This window comes from Podarcis tiliguerta (genome assembly GCF_965153285.1).
Source record: "Podarcis tiliguerta genome assembly, chromosome: 9".
Lineage (NCBI taxonomy): Eukaryota > Metazoa > Chordata > Lepidosauria > Squamata > Lacertidae > Podarcis > Podarcis tiliguerta.
The window spans coordinates 46,209,073-46,229,757 of NC_139542.1; the positions used below are offsets into that span (position 1 = coordinate 46,209,073).

The 20,685-nt window shown below is 40.7% G+C and overlaps 1 protein-coding gene and 1 long non-coding RNA gene across 4 annotated transcripts in view; one reads left to right on the forward strand and one right to left on the reverse strand.

The window, feature by feature from the left end:
- The window catches only part of LOC310685426, a 621,470-nt gene that overhangs the window by 574,235 nt on the left and 26,550 nt on the right, over positions 1–20,685 (forward strand). The window lies entirely within an intron of this gene.
- Positions 11,554–20,685, reverse strand: part of GPM6A (glycoprotein M6A) — a 170,876-nt gene continuing 161,744 nt past the window's right edge. For all 3 annotated transcript variants that reach the window (XM_083457562.1, XM_083457560.1, XM_083457561.1), the window contains 3 exons: positions 19,146–19,222; positions 17,741–17,806; positions 11,554–13,773 (listed from right to left, as the gene is read on the reverse strand). In XM_083457562.1, the coding sequence (XP_083313688.1) occupies positions 13,621–13,773; positions 17,741–17,806; positions 19,146–19,222 (296 nt within the window). In that variant the 3' untranslated portion in view covers positions 11,554–13,620. The remainder of the gene's footprint in view (positions 13,774–17,740; positions 17,807–19,145; positions 19,223–20,685) is intronic.

Here is a 20,685-nt window from a genome sequence, read left to right on the forward strand (position 1 = left end):
CGACACTCTGATGAATATAAATAATTATTAAGGGATGTGTAGCTAAATAAAATAGTGTTTACCACAGGAGGGTGCTATGGCCCTCAAGATATTGCTGAACTATAAGTGCAGGAGAATGAGATATTGTAAGGCTTATTTAGCTAACTGCTGAGCTCCACTATGTGTCAGTCATTTCTTTATTCAGTTCTATACCTCCAGCATCCATTTCCCCTCTCAGATCACACTATTTCTCCACACTGCTCCTTTCAACCGTTGCTTGCACTGTCACTCAGCCAGTACTATCCCATAGCATTCTTCTTTCTTTTACTCACCTCCTTCCCATCAGTAATGTATTTGCAATATATTCCTGTTATATTGTAATAGTTTTTCACAGACCTAGAGATGGCAACCCTTTTTCAGTATAAGGGCCAAATACCTTTATGGCAACTCTCCAAGAGCCAGTAGGGGACTAGACTGCAGTGGGTAGTGCAAAAATAAAAATAAAATGTACATTTTACCTTTTTACACTGCACTAGTTTCTACACACTCTGCTCTCCATCTAGGTAAGCATGACACATTATTAGAGTTCAAGGATGCATCCCTGCCTAGCAAAAGTATTTGGGAAGATATGCAAGACTAGTGAGGGGTACAGCCTGGTGAGCATCCTGGGGGCCAGACAGAGAGACCTGGGGGACCATATTGAGCCCCCAGGCCTGAGTTATTTCCTCAACTTTTCAGGGTTTTATTTCCCCTTTTGATCTTGTTCACCTCTATGTCTTTTCCTTCATGCTCCTGCTTTTCCTTCCGGTGACTCCTTCCTTGCTAATTTCCCATCATTTCCCAGCTCCTGACCTGGAGTGCAGTCAGAAAGGACACAAGGCCACCAACTTGCTGAAGTTAAACAGGCCTAGGTCTGCTCAAGGCCTGGATGGGTGATTGCCTGGAAACCACATGCATGACACCTTGCAGGAAAGGTGGGGCACAAATGTAAGAATATAAATAAATACACACATTTTAGAACTGTGTCTCTCCTTAGCATCTCCTGTTCCAAAGCTTCTGGGAGGACTTTTCACAGCCAAGAAAAATTTCGCTTCCTTTGCTGAAGCTGGGATTTGTCATTGAGAGCTTCAAAGGCCATAGCCAAAAGTAAACACTTCTTCACACAGCACATAGTTAAACTATGGAATTTGATCCCAAAGGATATAGTGATTCAGATTACTTTAGAAGTGGGTTAGAGAAATTCATGGAGGATGGTCTATCAATAGGTATATATCGGTTTCTGGGAATTTCAAGTAGGGAGAGTGCTATTGTGCTGAGGTCCTGCTTGCAGGCTTCTCATTATTAATGTTCAAAAGAGTGTTTTTAAGGCCAAAATTAAACTAAAAGTCTCAGTTTGATCACTAGTAATTGTTTTATATAAAAAAAACCAGTTATAGAGAAGTAATGCCTTTGACTGGGCCATCAATAGTTTGATCCTAGATATGCTTACTTCAGAATGTCTCAGTGTGTGCAGTTCAAGTTATTAAAAAATGTTTTACACATACAGTCCCCCCTCATCTGACACCACCATCTCTGATTTCTAGGAGGGGGGGGAGAGATTCTGTAGTCCATAAAACAGGTTGTAACATACTATAAGCAAGCATGATGGAACTTTACATCCTTTATTTTAGCTCAGAGCAAAAATAAAAGAAGCTGCCACTACATTCCTCTGCTGCTATGATTTGAAAGAATCTGTTCTTCAGGGAAAAAAGGCAGCAGGACAGCAAAGCACATTTTGCTAATTAGGTTATAATTAGGCTTTGCTCAAAGAACATAGGGTGAAGAAGTCAGATACAAAGCTGTGCATGGAAAATATTGACTGTGGAAACATCGCAACACACCAGCACGTCTCATCAAAGCTATGTAAGTCTTAGGACAGGCAAGACAAAATAGTTCAAATATTAGAATAAGTGGAGACGGAGTTTGGTGTCTTACTAGATGCAGCGTCAATTCAGTTCAACCCAATTGATTACGTAATCCAGCAAGGTATTCCCTAAATCCATGCTTGAATTTGTGATCCACGTTTGTGGTCACTAGATGTCAGTATTTTGCAAGTTTCAAAGAAGCATGTCCCTCCCAGTCTTCCTCTTCTGCTTCATTCTGTTGTTCAGCCATTTTCCCGTCTTCATTGAAATTCAGAAAATCAGGCTCTATGGAGACAGGAAGAGTGCATCCTTTCTTCAGTAGGTCTGAGATTCTTTCAGACTAAACACCCTCTTTACTGATTAAGCACAACAGCTATCTAGCATTTTAGTAAAGCCTTTCTGCAGTGACTTTTATCCAGGAGGGCTTGGAAACACACACATTCACTTCTGCTAGCTTTTCTTCCTAAAAGAGAAAGCCAACACAGAATAAATTTGCAGGCAAAACATGTCCTGAATGATAATTAAAACCCAGACGAGCATCACTCACACAACAGGCTGAGGATCTCAGTTTATCAGACCCAATTGGTAATTTAATGCTGCAGAGGACACAATAGCATTTCTCCCCACTTAGGTAAGAGAAAAACACATTTGGTACATGGTATCTATAAACAACTATATGCTGTGGGCTGAAATGTTATTTTGGCTGCTATAAATACATTGACTCTAACGAGCACGTTCTTCAGTTGTAAACCGTTGCTGTGACAATAGAAAGAAATTGAATTCAAGCTCTGGGCCTGATCCTCACACAGGGGCAAACATGATCCACAAAAGTTAAGGATGTCTATTTCAGTGGATGACTTCAGCATTTGCTTAACTCTCACCCACTGAAAACCAATTTAACTGCTATGCATGATTGGTGGGAAGGCAGTTTGTAGCATTAGCTCTAGAGAAAGGGAAAGGAAGGAGAATTCAAGAAGGGATTCAAGTTATTCCAGAATTCTACCACGGAGTGTACAATACTCTCAACCACATTGCAGCGCCGGATAGAGATGTTTCATCTCCACCTATCCAGCACCCACCCACCCATTCACAGCAGTAGGTTAAAGGTAAAGGGACCCCAGACCATTAGGTCCAGTTGTGGCTGACTCTGGGGTTGTGGCACTCATCACGCTTTATTGGCCGAGGGAGCCAGCGTTTGTCCGCAGACAGCATCCAGGTCATGTGGCCAGCATGACTAAGCCACTTCTGGCGAACCAGAGCAGCGCACAGAAATGCCATTTACCTTCCCACCAGAGCGGTGCCTATTTATCTACTTGCACTTTTACGTGCTTTCAATCTGCTAGGTTGGCAGGAGCAGGGACCGAGGAACGGGAGCTAATCCCGTTGCAGGGATTCGAACCGCCGACCTTCTGATTGGCAAGTCCTAGGCTTTGTGATTTAACCCACAGCGCCACCCGCAGTAGGTTAGGTAAAGCTTAAACCCCTCCTCTTAGCCCAGTGCTGCCATGGGGTAGTTTACCCATCACAATCATGGGCTGTGTGGAGGAATTTGAACCTTTCCCATGCCAGAACTGCAGTAAGAAGGGCAACCACTGTGTCTACTCTTCAGAAAGTGGCTTCTGAAGAACAGAGGCAGCAATTTCCTCTCTATCACTGTGGTGGGCTGGAAAAGGAACCTCTGCTCAGCACTGTGATGGGTAGGAGAGGGGCTTATGGGCTACTTAAATGGCTTGGTGGACCTGTTCCAGACTGTGGGCTCACCATCCCCATTCTCAAACAAAGTGTGTTATTTTGAGGCTTTCCTAAGAGTGGCATTTCAAGTCCAGCATTTAATTTAATTTAATTTAATTTAGAGAGCCAGTGTGGTGTAGTGGTTGAGAGCGGTAGTCTTGTAATCTGGGGAACCGGGTTCGCGTCTCCGCTCCTCCACATGCAGCTGCTGGGTGACCTTGGGCCAGTCACACTTCTTTGAAGTCTCTCAGCCCCACTCACCTCACAGAGTGTTTGTTGTGGGGGACGAAGGGAAAGGAGAATGTTAGCCGCTTTGAGACTCCTTAAAGGGAGTGAAAGGCGGGATATCAAATCCAAAAAAAAAAAAAAAAAATTAGTGTCCTAATTCCCTACAGTCATAATGGGGACATGAGCATGGAGTAGTTACTTTCTTCTGCATTTTATTTTATTTCTGTGATTCCTTTGAAAGAGGAGAGGTGAGAGGATGGAAGCCATGTCCAACATCAGAATGCCTAGAATGGTTGCTCAAAGTCACCTGATTTTAAGAAAAAACCATTATGACCTGCGAGTGTCACAGCTGTGCAGGGTATTCCAGAACATTGTAACTCCACAAAACAAAATAAAGACCTGTTTTTCTAGGATGGCACAGGAGAGTGCATTTTATTCAGGACTTCTCTCAACAGAATGCATTGCTGCTATAGTTTCACCATAGCCCTACAGTGTTCTTGTGATATTTGGATATTAGAAGTTTTATGGCTCGTGGTGGGAGAGGGAGGAGAAGGTTGCTTCAAAAGGAATGTAAAGGGGACGGATAAATAAGTTCCTGAAAGACCTAAATGAGAATGAAAGTGTTTGCAAACATTCATTGATGAAAAAATACTTCCCTGTTTAGATAAATGCTGCTTGACTTTTCTGCCTTGTAGAAACAGAAATCTCTATAGTAATTTGAAAAGCAACAATTTGAAAACAACATAAAAATGACGAATTAAACTGCGTTTAACTTTCTCCGTTTGTGGAATATTAAAATATCTTTTTCTATACAGTAACAGCCTTAAAAAACAAAAAGTCCTCCCACTCTTCTGAAAGTTGCTTAAGGGTAGAAAGTTTCAAAAGTTTGGGATGGTCCTTAAGCACAGTTGGGGTCTGAACTGGTGGTGACTGATGAGGAATGAGATATTGAAGTCATAACAGACAGTTCAAAAAAGACATTGACCCAGTGCATGGAAGCTGTAACATCATAATGCCATTATACAAATCTATGGTGTAACTGCATTATTTATTTATTTACTACCTGCCCCTCACCTAAGCCTCCGGAATACTGTTTAAAGTTCTGGCTGCCTCACGTTAAAGAGAATATTGTAGAGTTGGGAAAGTGTTGCTTCTTCTCTCGTAACACACATGGACATTTAATGAAGCTGAATGTTGGAAGATTCCAGACAGATAAAAGAAAGTACTTTTTCGCACAGCAGAAAACTATGAAACGCACTCTCACAGGAGGCAATGGTGACCACCAGCTCGGATGACTTTAAAAAGAGGATTTGAGAAATTCATGGAGGAGACAACAATCGACTTTCTGTATGGCTGGTCCAGAGGTTGCAGCTAACGCAGAATGCCTTAGCCCGAGCATTGAGTACCACATAAGGGATCTCCATTGGCTGCCAATTAGCCACTGAGCCAGAGTTAAGGCCTTGTTATTTCCATATAAGGCCCTGAAAAACTCTGGACAAGCTTACCTGCAAAACCAACTTCCCCTCTGTTGCCCAGTAACGACATTAAGATCAATAAATGGAACCCAGTTAGTCTGACCTCAGTTTGGTGAGTATCAGCTTGTAGTGACCCATAGGTGGACTTTTTCCACTAATGCTACCAGTGTGGTGGAATGCACTCTCTGATGAGACGAGATAGATCCCATGTGGACTGGCATCCTGTCAGCTTTTGTAGGTGCACCTGTTTACACCAGCTCTTCCCCTGATCTTTCAACTTGACTCTCCTGTCTTAATTGCTGTGTTGTTTTAATGAGATCGCTTTATTGCATATTTTAATTATGGACACCCATGTTTTAATGGCTTAATGGGATTGTTTCCTTGTGTATTTCAATTATGGTGCATTTTTAATTATTGACTACAGGAACATTGTTCTATAATTGCTTTCTATGTTTTGCAAACTGCTTAGGAGCCTTTTTCTTACTATAGTCTTTAATAGGCCTAGGCAAACTCAGCCCTCCAGTTGTTTTGGGACTACAACTCCCACCATCCCTAGCTAACAGGACCAGTGGTCAGGAATGATGGGAGTTGTAGTCCCAAAACATCTGGAGGGCCGAATTTGCCTGTGCCTGGTCTTTAATAACATGGGAATGCATCAATTGTAAGCAATGTAGCAGCTGATAGACACTGAAACATCTACCAACTAACTGAAGGCATTATCAGCTATTTCACAGGCATGCATCCTCCAATAGATTGCCAACAAGGACACATGGCTCCTAGGCTGGAAGAGGCTCCCTACTTCTGCCTTAAAGAACCAGGTTCTCAGTGCTCATTGATTCGTCTTGGCTATGTGCATGCTGTCTCTCTGGAGTGCTTGTCTGCAGTTTCGACTGGTATGCCAGATACAGCCTTACCTGAGCAAGGAGAGCCTTGCTTGAGATGTTTCTGCCCAGATAACTTCATTCTTGGACCACTGCAATGCATTGTGCATGGGGTAACTTTGGAAATGGTCCAAGAACTTCAGTTAATTCAAACTAGGGCTGCAAGATTGCTAAGAAGGGCTCACTGATGTGAGTGCACCATGCTGGTGTTTCACAATTTTCATTAGCTCCAGACCGTTCCAGGTGAAATGCAAAATTCTGGTTTTGACTTTTAATTATGTCCCTTCAATTTTTGGAACCGGGGGACCTGAAAGATCACCTCCCTACACATGTGCCTACTCAGACCTTGAGATCTTTGAAGCTGTTTCTCCAAATGCACCCAACAAATGGGATACAGCAGGCATAGGCAAACTCAGCCATCCAGGTATCTTGGGACTACAACTCCCATCATCCCTAGCTAACAGGACAAGTGGTCAGGCATGATGGGAGTTGTAGTCCCAAAATATCTGGAGGGCTGAGTTTGCCTATTCATGAGATATTGCAAGGGCCTTTTCAGTCATGATTCCCAAGCTGTGGCTTATCTAGGCTAATTTCAGTGCCAGGCAATTTTTAAAATTTTCCATGAACTTTTAATCTGTTTTAGCTTTAATCTCTCTCTCTGTAACTGATGCTGCTCCATGTCTGTCTATGTGTGTGTGACAGAGAGAAAGAGATTACACTTTAAATTGTTTTATTTCTTCTTATGTCCACCCCGAGGCTTTCTTATAGGATAGTCTATACTGTATAAATACTCTAAATAAGTTAATAAATTTACATGTGAATCTTGTGAACAACATTCACTAAGCATCCACTAAAATGAAATAAAAATGATTCCCACTGGAGGGCTCTGAATGAAATGAACTGAAGTCAGAAGCATTAGCTTTAAAACAATGATAATTAGCCACAATTACATAAACAAATAGAGTATTCGTGTGGTCTTACATTGTGAACACGCTTGCCTATTTCCAGCGCACTATGGCAAAGCTTAACTACCATCACTTTCCCAAGGACTGATTAATGAAATGCTTTCTCCCATTTTATATATAACGCATTTCCTGTATTCCATTTCCTTTTATATTATGCAAACTTAAATAACAAATGGGTTTATTTTCTTGCAATGCTAATATAATTTCTTAGCTTCTGTCAAAATAAGCCTTTCCAAGTCAGGAAATCCTTTGCCATTACTAGTAAACATTCTCCTAGCTAGCTTTGACTAATGTGCAAAGCTAGGACATGCACTATTAATCCTTGAATAGCTTTGACTGCACTCCCATTACTGTCTGAGAGCTGGAAGGTAACAAGGCAAATACCTTTTAGAAGAGCTAATAAGTTTCTATACATGCCTTGCATCTTACTTAACTGTAGCTCATAGGTAATCAGTGAAGCACCCATGGGTGCACATGCACCCACAGCCTCTCCCCCCCCTCACTGTTCTCCAGCTGCAATTTAGCTTGAAAGAATTCTGTTCAACCCTAATTGTGACATGGGGGGAAATCTGGGGGTTTACAACTAGGAAGAGGAAAGTTAACTCTTCATTTCCCCACTGTGACTCCCCCTTCCAAAAACTACCCTTGTGCCACAATTAGATTCCAAAGAAGATTTTTCTTAGCACCCTTAAAGCCCAATTTCAACTAAGGAGAGGCAATTTCAGGGAAGAACAGTCAATGCGGGAAAGGGAAATGTCCCTCTCATCTACAGCTGTGAACTCTAACAGCACCTGACACTGTAATTAGGTTTCAAAAGAGTCCTCTACTGGCTCCGGGACAAGGATTTGCAAACTTAATTGTTGAGGAAGGGAGTGATCTTCCTGGAGATTGCGTTTAAAGAGGGAGGCCCAGGTGTGCAGGATTGCATCCAACACTGTGGGTGCTCAGCATGTGTGTGTGACATCATGTGCAACACATGCCACATGTCGCCGCTGCAGTGGGAGGGCCCAGCAGAGCACCCTGCTGCAGTGCTTTGGGTCACTTGGCCAAGCACCCACACTTAAAATTTTGTGGGTGCCCAACCATCCAGGATTTGGTGTCAATGAGAAAAGCTGTTAGGCTTGAGGTGGGGTGGGAAAATAAAAAACACTTATTTCAAGCCTACTTGCTGGCTGAAGCTATGGGAGGAACAAGAGACACTATTGGGGTGTCTCCTACACCTAAACCTAGGTGTAAATATGTGTAATTAAATCATATTTCTTAAAGACCCTACAGTCTCCACCATGCCTCATTCCAAAGGAACACAATCCCTGGTTAAGTGCCAAGACCCCTGGAATCTTGCTTCTGTTCGATGGAGATTGGGGTGGCCTGTAAGAACATCAATGAACAGTAGAGGCTGATGCATTGGGGCAGGTGGGACATTGCCCCACCAAGCTCAGTCTGTCCTCAGCCAGCCCCACCTCCTTGCTTGCTTGCATCCAGTCCAGTGCGTGGCAGTGGCTGTCAGACTTCTCCGTAATCTCAGGGTTGCCTTTGTAAAACTCAGCTAGGGCGAGGACAGACACAATAACAGAATTAGTTAGCTCTGTCCATCATTGCTTCTAGCTCCTTTCATTGGCTCTGGCTGGTTCCACCTACTTTTGACCTCCCTGCCTTCTACCCTACCAATCCCAAGGAAAAAAAACACTCCAATTGTTAACAAATATTGTGGATTCAAGTCTCATTTGATTCACCACCAAAGGACTGCTTACAAGAGAAAGACAGCGAGTAGAGCCAATGAAATCATGTGTGTGTGACGTGACAGAAATGGCTTTTGCTGCCCAACTCCCAATATGACTCTGCCCATGATCTAAGTCCATGATTGGTCAGAGAAAAATGGATGGAGACCAGATCCAGTGAAAAGCAAGGCTGATTATTTGTCTGTTTTGCAGCAAAAGCCAAACCCCAATTTTTACATCAGTTTTCAAAAGTAAGTCCCACTGAGTGAGGCTTACTCCCAGATAAGCAGGTATAGGATAGCATTCAAAAAAGCTCAGATGAATAGTGGTCCAATCAACCTGAACGCACAGAATATATCAACAATATGGTGGTGGAAAAACTGTTGAAATAATGATACTCATTACTACCTTTCTTTAGGACTGAGGATACACAGTAGCCATAGATTGCTCATAAAAAATTAAGATAACTTTGCAGTCATATATTCAGTATAAATTGTATTATCATATGTGCATAATCATCCAACTATATGGATATCAGTAACACCCAAGGCTAAGAACTAATGAGACACTGTCATTCCAATTTCTTGATCTTTTCAGCAAAGAAGATACCCACTCCAAAATAATGTTTATTTATGGCATAAGAAATAGAATATCAATTATCTTTGATGTGATGTTATTTTGAACCAAGGTCTATTCTTTTATTGTGGGCTTCTGACACATAAGACAGCTTTTAGAGAATCCATGACAGATTCATAAAATAATAAATTGACTCCAAAGGCAAGATGCTGAAAAATGTTCCTTTAAAAAAAGAATCATTTTCAAATACTGCCTCTCACATTTTCTAGAAAACAATGCCCCTATTAGCCAATCACTGACAAACAGACAAAAGTGTAACATGATAGAAGTACATGTTGTAATTAGAATATGGATTCCTTCTTCAAGCACTTCTGTAGGTGCCCTGTATTTCTGATGTTTGGGCTGTGAGTGTCATTGCTTATGTAACCGAAATGATACTAGCCATGTGCAAAAGGCAGATATCAAGAGGTTTGTGGGGTCCCCAAGGTTAACAGAAGTAACAAACATAATATTTTTGAAAAATTTGTAAGTGGAGAAAATGCCCACAACACCCCCAAAACGATTGAGAATACTCAGTGGTCAAAGATTGCTCAGTGCCTATTGGGGTGGGTGGTAGATGGAATGGAGTGTTCTGAATAAAGGCATGGCTGGCACGCTGGGAGGCTGCCACAGTAAACAAGAGCACTGCATACTATGGCAACATTTTGTTGCAGGTCTGCTTGTACACCCAATATCTGAACTTGCCAGAACAATTTTAAGGTTCCTGCTGGAGTCTCAAAGATTCCATTCCCTGCTCAGAGGAAGCTGCTTACTCTGTCAGTGCACTAAAATAAATCATGAGATGGTTCAAAACTTGCACACACAGCCCATAAAATGCCGAGAGGGAAATATAACTGCCGAAGCTTTGATTTTAGCTTATTGAAAAAGAGCCTGTTTGTATTCTCAGTATTCTCAGTATTCCCTGCTGAAACAAATATGAAGCAATCCAATGCGAGGAAGGGTAGAATTGGAGATGACAGGATTTCTGTCATAAGACAAAGCACTGAGAACCCAGTCACAACCCATTGAAAAGGAAATACCTAAATACAAAAGAAGAGTCCTGATTGGTCAGGCTAAAGGCCCATCTAGTCCACCATCCTGTTTCTCAGTGACCTATGGAAGATGTAGGAAACCTGTGGTCCTCCAGATGTATCTGAACTACAACTCCCATCAACCCCAACAAACATAGACAATGGCCAGGGATGATGGGAGCTGTAGTTCTGAAAGAACCGGAGTGCCAAAGGTCCCCCCCCCATAGGAAATCTGAAAACAAGACCTGAGTACAACAACACTCCCCCACTTGCAGTTCAAAGCAACTGGTTAAGTGGTATCTCAGCCAAAGGCAGATTCCTCTGAAGGACTTGACATAGTTGCTTGGCATGGCCTACAGGCTGGCACTATAAGCACAGCCATTAGGTGGGATGAGGCCACTGCCTCAGGGAGCGGAGGCCTCCAAGGTGGCACTCTCACCTGCCCCACTGCCTCTGCCACAGGCAGAGAAATGTAACCAGCATCAATACTGATTTCCAATGAGATCTCACCAAAATCGTGTGAGATCTTGTGGAGTGTGCGAAATTTCACCAGCTTCTCTGCAGCTGGCAGAGGTGGTGGCAGAGGCAGGGGAGCATTGCCCGTTTTGCCACAAATGGTGAAATAGGATGCTCTGCCCCTGACTACAAGTGCCTGAGATAAGTAGGAAGGAAGAATGCAGGAACAACACAATCCCAACTTAAAGGTGATACTTTAGGATCCTAAGTCCTCTCCTAAGTCCTGTGGAATCTCACCTGAGGATGTACATGCAAAGTTGTCCCTGATATTAAAGTGAATGGTGGAAACCTGACCAGTACTGGAGCTCTGATGAAGCTCCATTAAAACCTTAAAGCAAAGCCTTTAGATTTAATACACTCTTGACAGAACAATCAGGTTGGTAAATGTTCCTTATGAAAAACAAGAAAACAGTAACTTATCAAGAACACGTTTAACAACATTTCCCCTCTGAAATGTCCAATACATAAAATTTTATATCAAAAGGTGAAAAATGAAACACGGACAACTAATAAGTACACAAAGTACACAAGTGTATTTATTACATTTTTGCAAGCACTTGGTTCTACATTTCAAAAACGCCACCATCAAGCTGTTGGCACATTTATGTACAAAACAGATTAATTGTAATGCCTGCTACAAAGCATTCTTTGTGAAAATACAAACTCTAATACCAGAGAAAAGCCAAAAGCATCAACATCATTACAGGAGTTTAAAAGACACTGTTTTAAAAATCATCACACTGTTTTAAGACACAAAACTGAAACACTACAATATAGAATCGAAAGAGGTTCATAATAGTTTCTGCAGAACTGTAAATACTGGTACTGCACATATCAGAAAATGTTGACCCCGTAAGACAGTAAAGTGTAAAAAAAAAAAAGTTAAAAAATTATAATTAAAAAAAATCAAAATTAACTAATACTACTTGATGCATAAACATGCCACAAGTAACTATAGTATTACCCTCTACTTACTACAAGAATTGTTAAAAATTACTGATGATGCATGACTAGTAATAGTACAAAGAAGAGTTTTACTCAAGAACTTTTATTAGAAATGCACTTACACTGAGAGAGAATTCACAATGGTCCAATAAGTGCACAAAACTAGCTAGGATTTTTTTTTAACGCTGACAAAAATGTCTTGTCAGGATACATCACTTTAAAAGACACTTTACAGCATTCTTGTAGCATTAGAAATAGGCAAAAGAAAAAAGAAAATTAAAAACACCAATTTTGGTCCAATAATACTGATGTCCCCCCCTTTTTTTGTATGGTTTTTCTTTTTTTCTTTTTAATACAGGTACTTCTTTCAGATTAACATTACTGACTTTTCTCTTAATATTTTCTTACTCAAAATAAAGGTTCAAATATATTACTAACACTTCCAAACAATAGGTCCAGTAGCAGCCATTAACCTCACTTTAACATAAGACAGGTAAACCAGTATGTGTGTAGGAAAGCTACAAGCCAAGCTATTACATTTATGGAAGCCTCCTTTAAATATATCACATACAGTATATGTATAGTTCAGACAGGTGCAATCCACTTAAATTTTTAAAGCAGGTAAAAAGACTTCTGACTCTTTAAGAGGTTGCTGTATTATAGATATATCACTTTCATAAATGTAGCTAAGCAGCGATTGCTCACATCGGCACATGAACAGCTTCAATTCAGCATAACCATTGTGGGATTACAGCGATCATTCTGCAGAAACCTACGCATAGCTGTATGTAACATTGGTTCTATACACTGCGACTCTTGGAAGGTAACCGCGGAAGGTAATACGCTTTGAAAAAGACAAATGGCCATGCATTACAAGCACCACGGTCTGCATGCTCACAATATAAACATGAATAGCCACCAATGGAATTTTGATAAGAGAGAAGAATACTCTGTTAAGTACATGAAGAAGAATCATACAATGTTAACAAAGATAAGAAGCACTTCTTTTTGTTTTGTTTTTTACCTACTCTTACAAATTTAGAAATTGCACCTTTGATTGTTTAAAATGTTCTCAGGACCCCTCTGTCAAGATGCCCACCGGTCCACCTGGCGAGATTTCCAAATCTGAAGGAATGTCAGCAGTGTGCCTCCTCTAGAAATTGTACGTGATGTACCGTGGTCCCTTTGAAGTATACCTGTAGTTAAAGTACTTACCAAAATCCAAACTAAAAAGTATAAAAAGCTTTTTTTTTTCCTTTTCAAAAACATATAAGAAACAATGCAAAAAGGTGTTATGCATAACACATACAAAGTGATTTAAAAAAAATCAAACACATCTCCGTATTTGACAGTAGTTAGTATTCTTGATCTAACAGAAAATAATCACTTTAGGATTCGGGAAAGGGCTGTTTCGGGAGCTTTGTAGTAGAGACTGATCACACAAGCTATTAACTAATTAGGAAAACCAAGTGCTAGACAACCAAGAATTGTACAGGGGTGATGTAGATGTCACCCTAGCTATCTTTTGTGAGAAGCACTTTTCATTTTGTTTTGTTTTTTTAATGGATAGATGGATGGCCTTTAGTTAAACAACAAATCATTCAATGGTAGAAAGTAAGACAAGGTTTTTTCTTATGTGTATGCATTGAGTCGCTCTTTAGAGCGGGTAGAATGAATGTCGTGGAGCTCTTGCTCTTCCTTTGACTTAATATCCTCATATTTCTGCATTCTGCAAGCATCTTTCACATAGGCCCAGTTGGCGGACAGAACCATAAGGTAGTGAACCTGAGAGAGAGGGAGAGAGAGAGGGAGAGGGAGAGAGAGAGAGAGAGAGAGAGAGATGCCATGGAATTTCATCACATTTATTTCACATTTCATCACACCAAGCCAGATTCTATTGGACTCTGCCACATTCCAGCCCTTACCTAAAAGAGAAGAATTGGCTAGAACAGCCTTTGCCAACTCGTTGCCTTCCTGATACCTACAAAACTTCTCTGGCTGGCTGGGGCTGATGAGAGTTGAAAGGCTGGGCTGGGACAATGGTATTCACTAGGCAAAATGGTATTCCAGGCAGAAGAGAAGCTGGAGGCATTGACCATGCTTTATTATGTGCTTGTTTGCACAAGTCTCTGTTTTCTGTGACTTCTTGCAAATACATTCAATCTGTTTCCATGTTGTTTACCAGTGTCCTTCTTTGACTCCACTATTCTCACCCTCATTTGCACACCTTTCTTTGATTCAAATAGCTGTGCTTAGCCAAACAATTTTGCTCATGATGTCACAGTGCTACAACAGACAATATAATGTTCTGGCATCCCATAAGCAAGATCACAAAGGTCATTATAGCCAGTTGGACAAATAAGGTCAAGGAAGAGGAGGAAGAAGCTGCTGTAGCCACAATCAGATTTCAAAAAGCAGCCGAACAGCATTAAGTTTTGGCAAGGTAATTTATTTGCAGCATGCTACTTCCAACTATTTCATGTAGCCCTAGTCATCGTCTTTCTGCTTCCCATAATGATATCCCTTGCCATTTCTCCTCATTTCTTATCCCTGCTCTCATTGAAAAGTCTACCCTCCTGCTTGACAGAAGTTAAGACAATGCCAAGGCATTTTGAAAAGATGCTTATATGCTGAATGACATCCATCTAGTGTACATTTGGTTTCATGAAGGAAGGTGATGCTCCACAAGCCAGGCACATAATCAAGGCAACTTTATCCTACTATGTAGACTTATTCTCATATCTACACTAATTAGTTCTGAAATGACTGTCAATTTCAGGATGATGGAAGCCCATGTGCAGAAGATTGAGCTCTCCTTTTCTTTCAAGCAGGTAGTTTGAGGTTTGTGGGGTTTTCTCTTCCATCTGTTAACAATTCACTGGACAACACTGTCACTAAAAGGCTCCTGTGTAATTGAATTTTACACTTTTATGAGCAGCTTGCCCTAAAGCTTAAGTGTGTCATGTCAAGGCTTTCTGGATATATACAAGGCAAGGCACTTTTCCTTATTTTTAGACATTGTTGATGCCTAAGTTTTGTTTTTTTTATATGAGAAACTGATTTAATCTTCTGGGCTAGTAGAATTTGAGTCTAAGTCACTTCCCACAGCATTCTTTCCTCTACTTGCATGACTACAAGTGTTAAAAGTCTGTAGAGTGTTTGTGCACAAAAACCTGCCATGTACCAGAAGGCAGGCTCTGTCACTCAAAGGAGGCATGTAGGACACAAATTAGAACTGAATTGGGTGGGTTTCAGTTTCCATGCTGAAATCTGCACATTGGATTTTTTTTTTTTTCATTATGCGGTCCTATACCCGTATATCTCAGGGCAGTTCAGTGCATAAATCCAAAAGTTAAACAAACTGCAAAAAACCATCATAGGGTTTCATTGCTTTGTTGTCAAAGTCCAAATAAGTAACTCCTCCTAAGCTTTGGAAACCAGCAAGCTCTGCAGCTCTTGAGCCTTTCCAACAAAGTTCAGGATGCTGTGCTACCTGACTGAGATAAAACCTGTTATGGAGTCAGTGGGCATGTTGACTAAGGCTGATGGGAATTAGATCCCAACAACATCAGGACGACCAAAGGTACTCCATCCTTGTGGTATAAACTCCCACACAGTGTGACAGGAGTTGTGTGACAGTGACAGTCCTGTCTTATCAGTGTCCCTGGCACTGCTTCTTTATACGGGGTGTTAAGAAAGGCTATATGAAAGGGACTCTGCTTTTTTCTGGAGGATCACGAAGCCACCTCAACCTTTGTTAGATAAGGTCAAGGCAGCTGCCTTCTGTGATGGCTTAGCTGCTTTTCTAAGTTGCGGCCTGTTGCTTAGTTCAAGCACTGCATAGCTCCACAGACACATGTTTATTAATTTAAATGGGTTTGCTCTGAGTAGGCATAACATTGGATACAAACCAAAATATTCATTTTTAATGCAGCCTTTGGAAATTACTTGCAATTGGCAAGTCTCTGTACTCACAGTCAGCTGAACGATTTGGAGTATTTCTCTGTGCCAAAGTACTTGTTGAGAGAACATACTTTGATAAATTAAACAGTGAAAATGTTGACTTATATTTCAGGGTTTATGGTGTATTGACCAGCCTTGCTTTTGGGAGAGCCAAGAGGAAATGAATTAAATATATCATATAATGGATAGAAGAATTTGCATAGCTTTGCACATTCAAAGAAGGAGCTGCTTTGAAGTAATAATTAATCTTTGTTCTGGTCTGCAGAGGTAGCTAAATCAAGTATGGAGACTTGAGCAAGAAAGATTAATGTGTGTTCCAAAACTCCAAGTTCTGTCCAACCAACCATGCTGCTGTCTATTTGCTGTCTAAACAATGACCGAGACACATTCAACAGCCAGAGAACAGGAAGACAGCCATTTTTGACAAGAGGACACTGAAAAACCAATCTTATCACTATGGAAACTAAAGTAGACAAGTTCAGATTTGTATAAAACATGCAAGAGCTTTATCACTATCTTTTGGAAAATGAAATATAGTTGTGGTGCATTTGTTGCAGGGGCATAATGCAGCACCTCTTTGCTTCACAACAGACCCCACATTATTTCACTGTTAGAAGAAGCGATTTCAGAAATTAAACTGAATCCAGATATAATCTGTGTACAGTTGGCAGATGAACAATTGGAGATTGATATTAATGAATGAATTAATTAGAACATTTGTATCCCCACTTTTCAGCCAAAAAGGCTCTCAGAACGGCTTACATGGAATCAAAACAAGACACTCCCTATCCACAGGCTTGCATTGAAGCAAACAAACAAACAACACACAATGGAAAAGGGAAGAAGTGGGAAGACAGACAAAAAAAACCCCCTCAAAACTTAGGGTTTCACAGCATGTGCGAATTTGGAGCCCTCCAGACATTTTAACTACAATTCCCATCAGCCATTCCCATATACTGCCTGGAACTGATGAGGGTTGTAGTCAAAGTGCCTGGAGTGAACCAGGTTGGGTATGGCTGACCTAAAGGATGCCATAACTGCATCATAACACATTAAGTTTAATAGAGCTAGCAGTGGGCTGGGGATCTCTGGTTCCACTAGGAACATGTCCTTCCTATATTGGTTTTTCTTCTTATTCCAGACTTGTTATTTCAATACAACAAGGGCTGTACAAATGCTTATAACCATTATGTTTCCCAGCTTGAAAAAAGTCAGAAGTCTTCTGGTTTCTGTTCCTGTACCAAACAATAGCCATGCACTTCTGCATAACTATAAGCATGCCTAACTTCTTCTTTTTAATGGTTACATTTTGGCAGTATTAAAATGGTACCAAATTGGAATTTGTTTGTCAGTCATCAGAACAGATTTTTCATATTTTATTTTGTACATCTGTTACCCTTGTATTTTTGTTTGCTTGTTTGTTCAGAAAAATGCATTGCAAAAAGGTCCATATGCATACTGAAGAAGAGATACTACAGATGATCTCTGAATTCCAAAAAGCCATAGCAGATCAGAGTGTCCTACTAGGACCAAAGTGACTTGGGTTCAAATCCCTACTTAGCCATTAAGCTTATTGGATCAAGTTGGTTCAGTCATGCTTTCATCCTAAGCTACTTCACAGGTTGTTGTGAGGATAAAATGAGGTGGGATATGCTCTTCTCTTTCAATACTTGGATGATAGGACTTAAAGCTCTTGCACATTGCATTTAATATTATTCAATTTAGAGAACAAGCATCTCTTATATTCATTGTGACTTTTACCACCAAGGGAAAGGTTTCTATATCTTACCATAGCGATGACTGCGGCTCCAGCTCCAGCAAGTGCCACAATAAACAAATGGAATGTCATGTTCAGCTGCAAATGGAATAAGGGAAACAAGTTGCAAATTGAGGATGCTAATAATAAAGCCCAGGTTCTGCTGCACTGCCATGCATGGATTAAGCAGCCCAATATTCATTCATTAATTTTATTTCTGTGCCGCTCTATAACCTTTGCTCTAGGGGTGACGTTCAAATAATACCAATAGTAAGGTCACATTTTGCGAGTACCACTGTGCAAGTACCATCTCAGTATTTATTTATCTGTTAATTATCTTCCTGTGTCGCCCCATACCTGCTGTTCTCTGGTCAACTTTTAAAACAATATGAAACCACAAAGTTGAGAATGAAACAATTAAATACCACAGTGCTAAAACATCAGGATAAAACAGAGAGGAGAGCTACAAGATCATAAAAACAATAAATAAAGGAGGAAAACCCTATGTAGAAGTTCCAGGAAGACCAGCCACATCAAGCCATTAAAAAGAATGTGAGGGTAAAAGTTATTTGCTTGGTGCTAGAAATGCATTATTGGAGGTGATAAACAGGAGAGCATTTCTTAACTGAGAGACCACTGCTGAGATGGCTCTTTCTTGCTTGGTTAACCTGCTGTATCTCAGCTTGTGAGGGAACTTGGAAAAGAGCCTCCATTGATTACCTCAGGGCTCAGGTAGGTACATATGGGAAGAGGTGGTCTTTCAGGTATTTAATTATTATTGATATTTATAACCCACACTTCATCTTCTAGGATTCCTAGGGCAGTGGACACACATAACAGGACAAGGAGTTTGATCATTGTAATCATATTAAACTGGTTTTTTTTTTAATAAAAAAATCCACCCAGCTGCGGGGACAAAAATGGCCATTCCCACTCATTGACCTCTTCCAAATGCCTGTTTCATCATTTTGAGCTGCCATTTTCTCCACAGGAAGGAAGCTCCAAGGTCATTCCAAATCATTGAAGAGCTTTAAGGGTAAAAAAAAGCTTTTTGAATGGGGCCTGGAAACAGACTGGGAGCCAATGAAGGTGATGAAGTATTGGCCTCCAATTCTAATAGCACTCAATGCCAGTTAGTACTCCTGCAGCTAAATTCTGTATACAGACCTCAATTTCTTTTTTCTGAGGCAGCACCATGCATCACACATTAAAGTAATATAAATTATTTTCTTGATATTGGTATCAACTGGACTTCTATAAATGGAGCAATGGTGGTATCTGTGAACCTTAAACTGCTATAAACTGCAAGGAAACTGAGCTCATGACAAGAGAGCGTTCCAGATTAAAGCATGAAATTATTCCCTTAAAGTGTGAAAGGAGTGGAAATGTGTGAGCTCCTTCTTTCCACAATGACCAAACTTTTCATACTTTCGCTTACCTCAGTAGATTCACACATCCTGAGGAAATTTTCAGACATTGTGCAAATCTTCTTTTCTTCTCCAATTGTTACAATTCCTGTAATGGGTTAAAGACTGGGTGAGCTGTTGACAGACATTTAATGCACTCAGACATGGGCTCAGATTGTTTTTAAGACGAAAGGATAATCAACTATTTGGTAACATGGAAATATGAGAACAATTCAGAGTCAGTTTGTTTCTGTGCCCTTAAATTGGGTGCCCTTGGCTCCAGCAAGCCTAAATACATTTTTTGTGTATCATAGACACACAATACGGGTTTGTAAACACATTTATTTATGGTATTTTAGGCCATTCTGTAATGAAGTTGTCAGAATGGCTCACAACAAGGATGCCTTTGCTTGGTATCGTAATCATAGCAACCTAAGTACCAGACCAGCCTCTTTCTTGAGCAGATTGCACAGGTGGACTACTCTTGCTAAAAAGGCTCTGCTTGCCAAAGCCACCCAGCACACCTTGCTTTGAGAAGATCTTATTGTCCCAGTCATGAAACATATAAGCACACAGGTCAAAACCAGAACCTCAAACTGGACCTGGAAATAGGCTAAGAGCCAGTGAGGATGGTGAGGCAGCAGCATGATGTGCTCATATAACACCACTTCCTCAGTCACTCAGACATAATAAAAACTTACTTGATCTTTGGGGGCTGTTTTCAAAGGCAGTGCCATGTACAACCCATTACAGTAGTCTGAACATGAGATTACCCTGGCAAAGATAACTGAAGCAAGGCAAGCTCTCTCCAGGTAAGGTCATAGCTGATGCCCCAGCCTATGCTAATAAAATGGCTAAACTATTAACCAGCAATATAAAATAATGCATTAATATCTAAAATCTTATGAAACATTATATGAGCTTAGCTTAACTCTGACCACTAAAAGTCAGCCCAGCCAGGCTAAGATTTTGATGCTTCATTAGCGGGAAGCAAGTATAATAGTTGGGAGGAAGCCACCATGCATGTCTCCACATACTAATCAAACTCACCATGTGCTCTCACTTTCTCTAAAGTATACACTTGAACTTAAGGAAGAACGCAGACTATATGTATGGCTCAAGCCATTTGGGACTTGGCAAATGAAAAACAGTATTATCAGGAATTGTGTCCAGAAGACACCAAGTCAGTACCAAGATGAGAATGAGAAGATGAAGACGTGGGTATCATCAGTGGTGGCCAAATCACCACCACCAATCTGGGACCATACAGCTTCTTGTCCTTCATGAATGATGCTCTAATAACCTCAGCTAATAAAGGGCTCAGCCATAATTGTCTGGCACTCAATAGTTAGAAAGATTGTGGACCAGTTTGGCTGTAAGACTAAACCATGGCTTAGCGTTATGCGTACAAGCAAGAATGAGCCTTGGATTCATTTATTCCTTCCCTCCTGCCTCTCCACTGCTGTGACCATGGGCAAGGTATTAGAAGTTTTAAAACTCTCATTAAACTATGGTTTGTTTGGATGTAAAAAGAAGCTGTAGTTTATTTAAAACTGCAATAAATTTTAATTT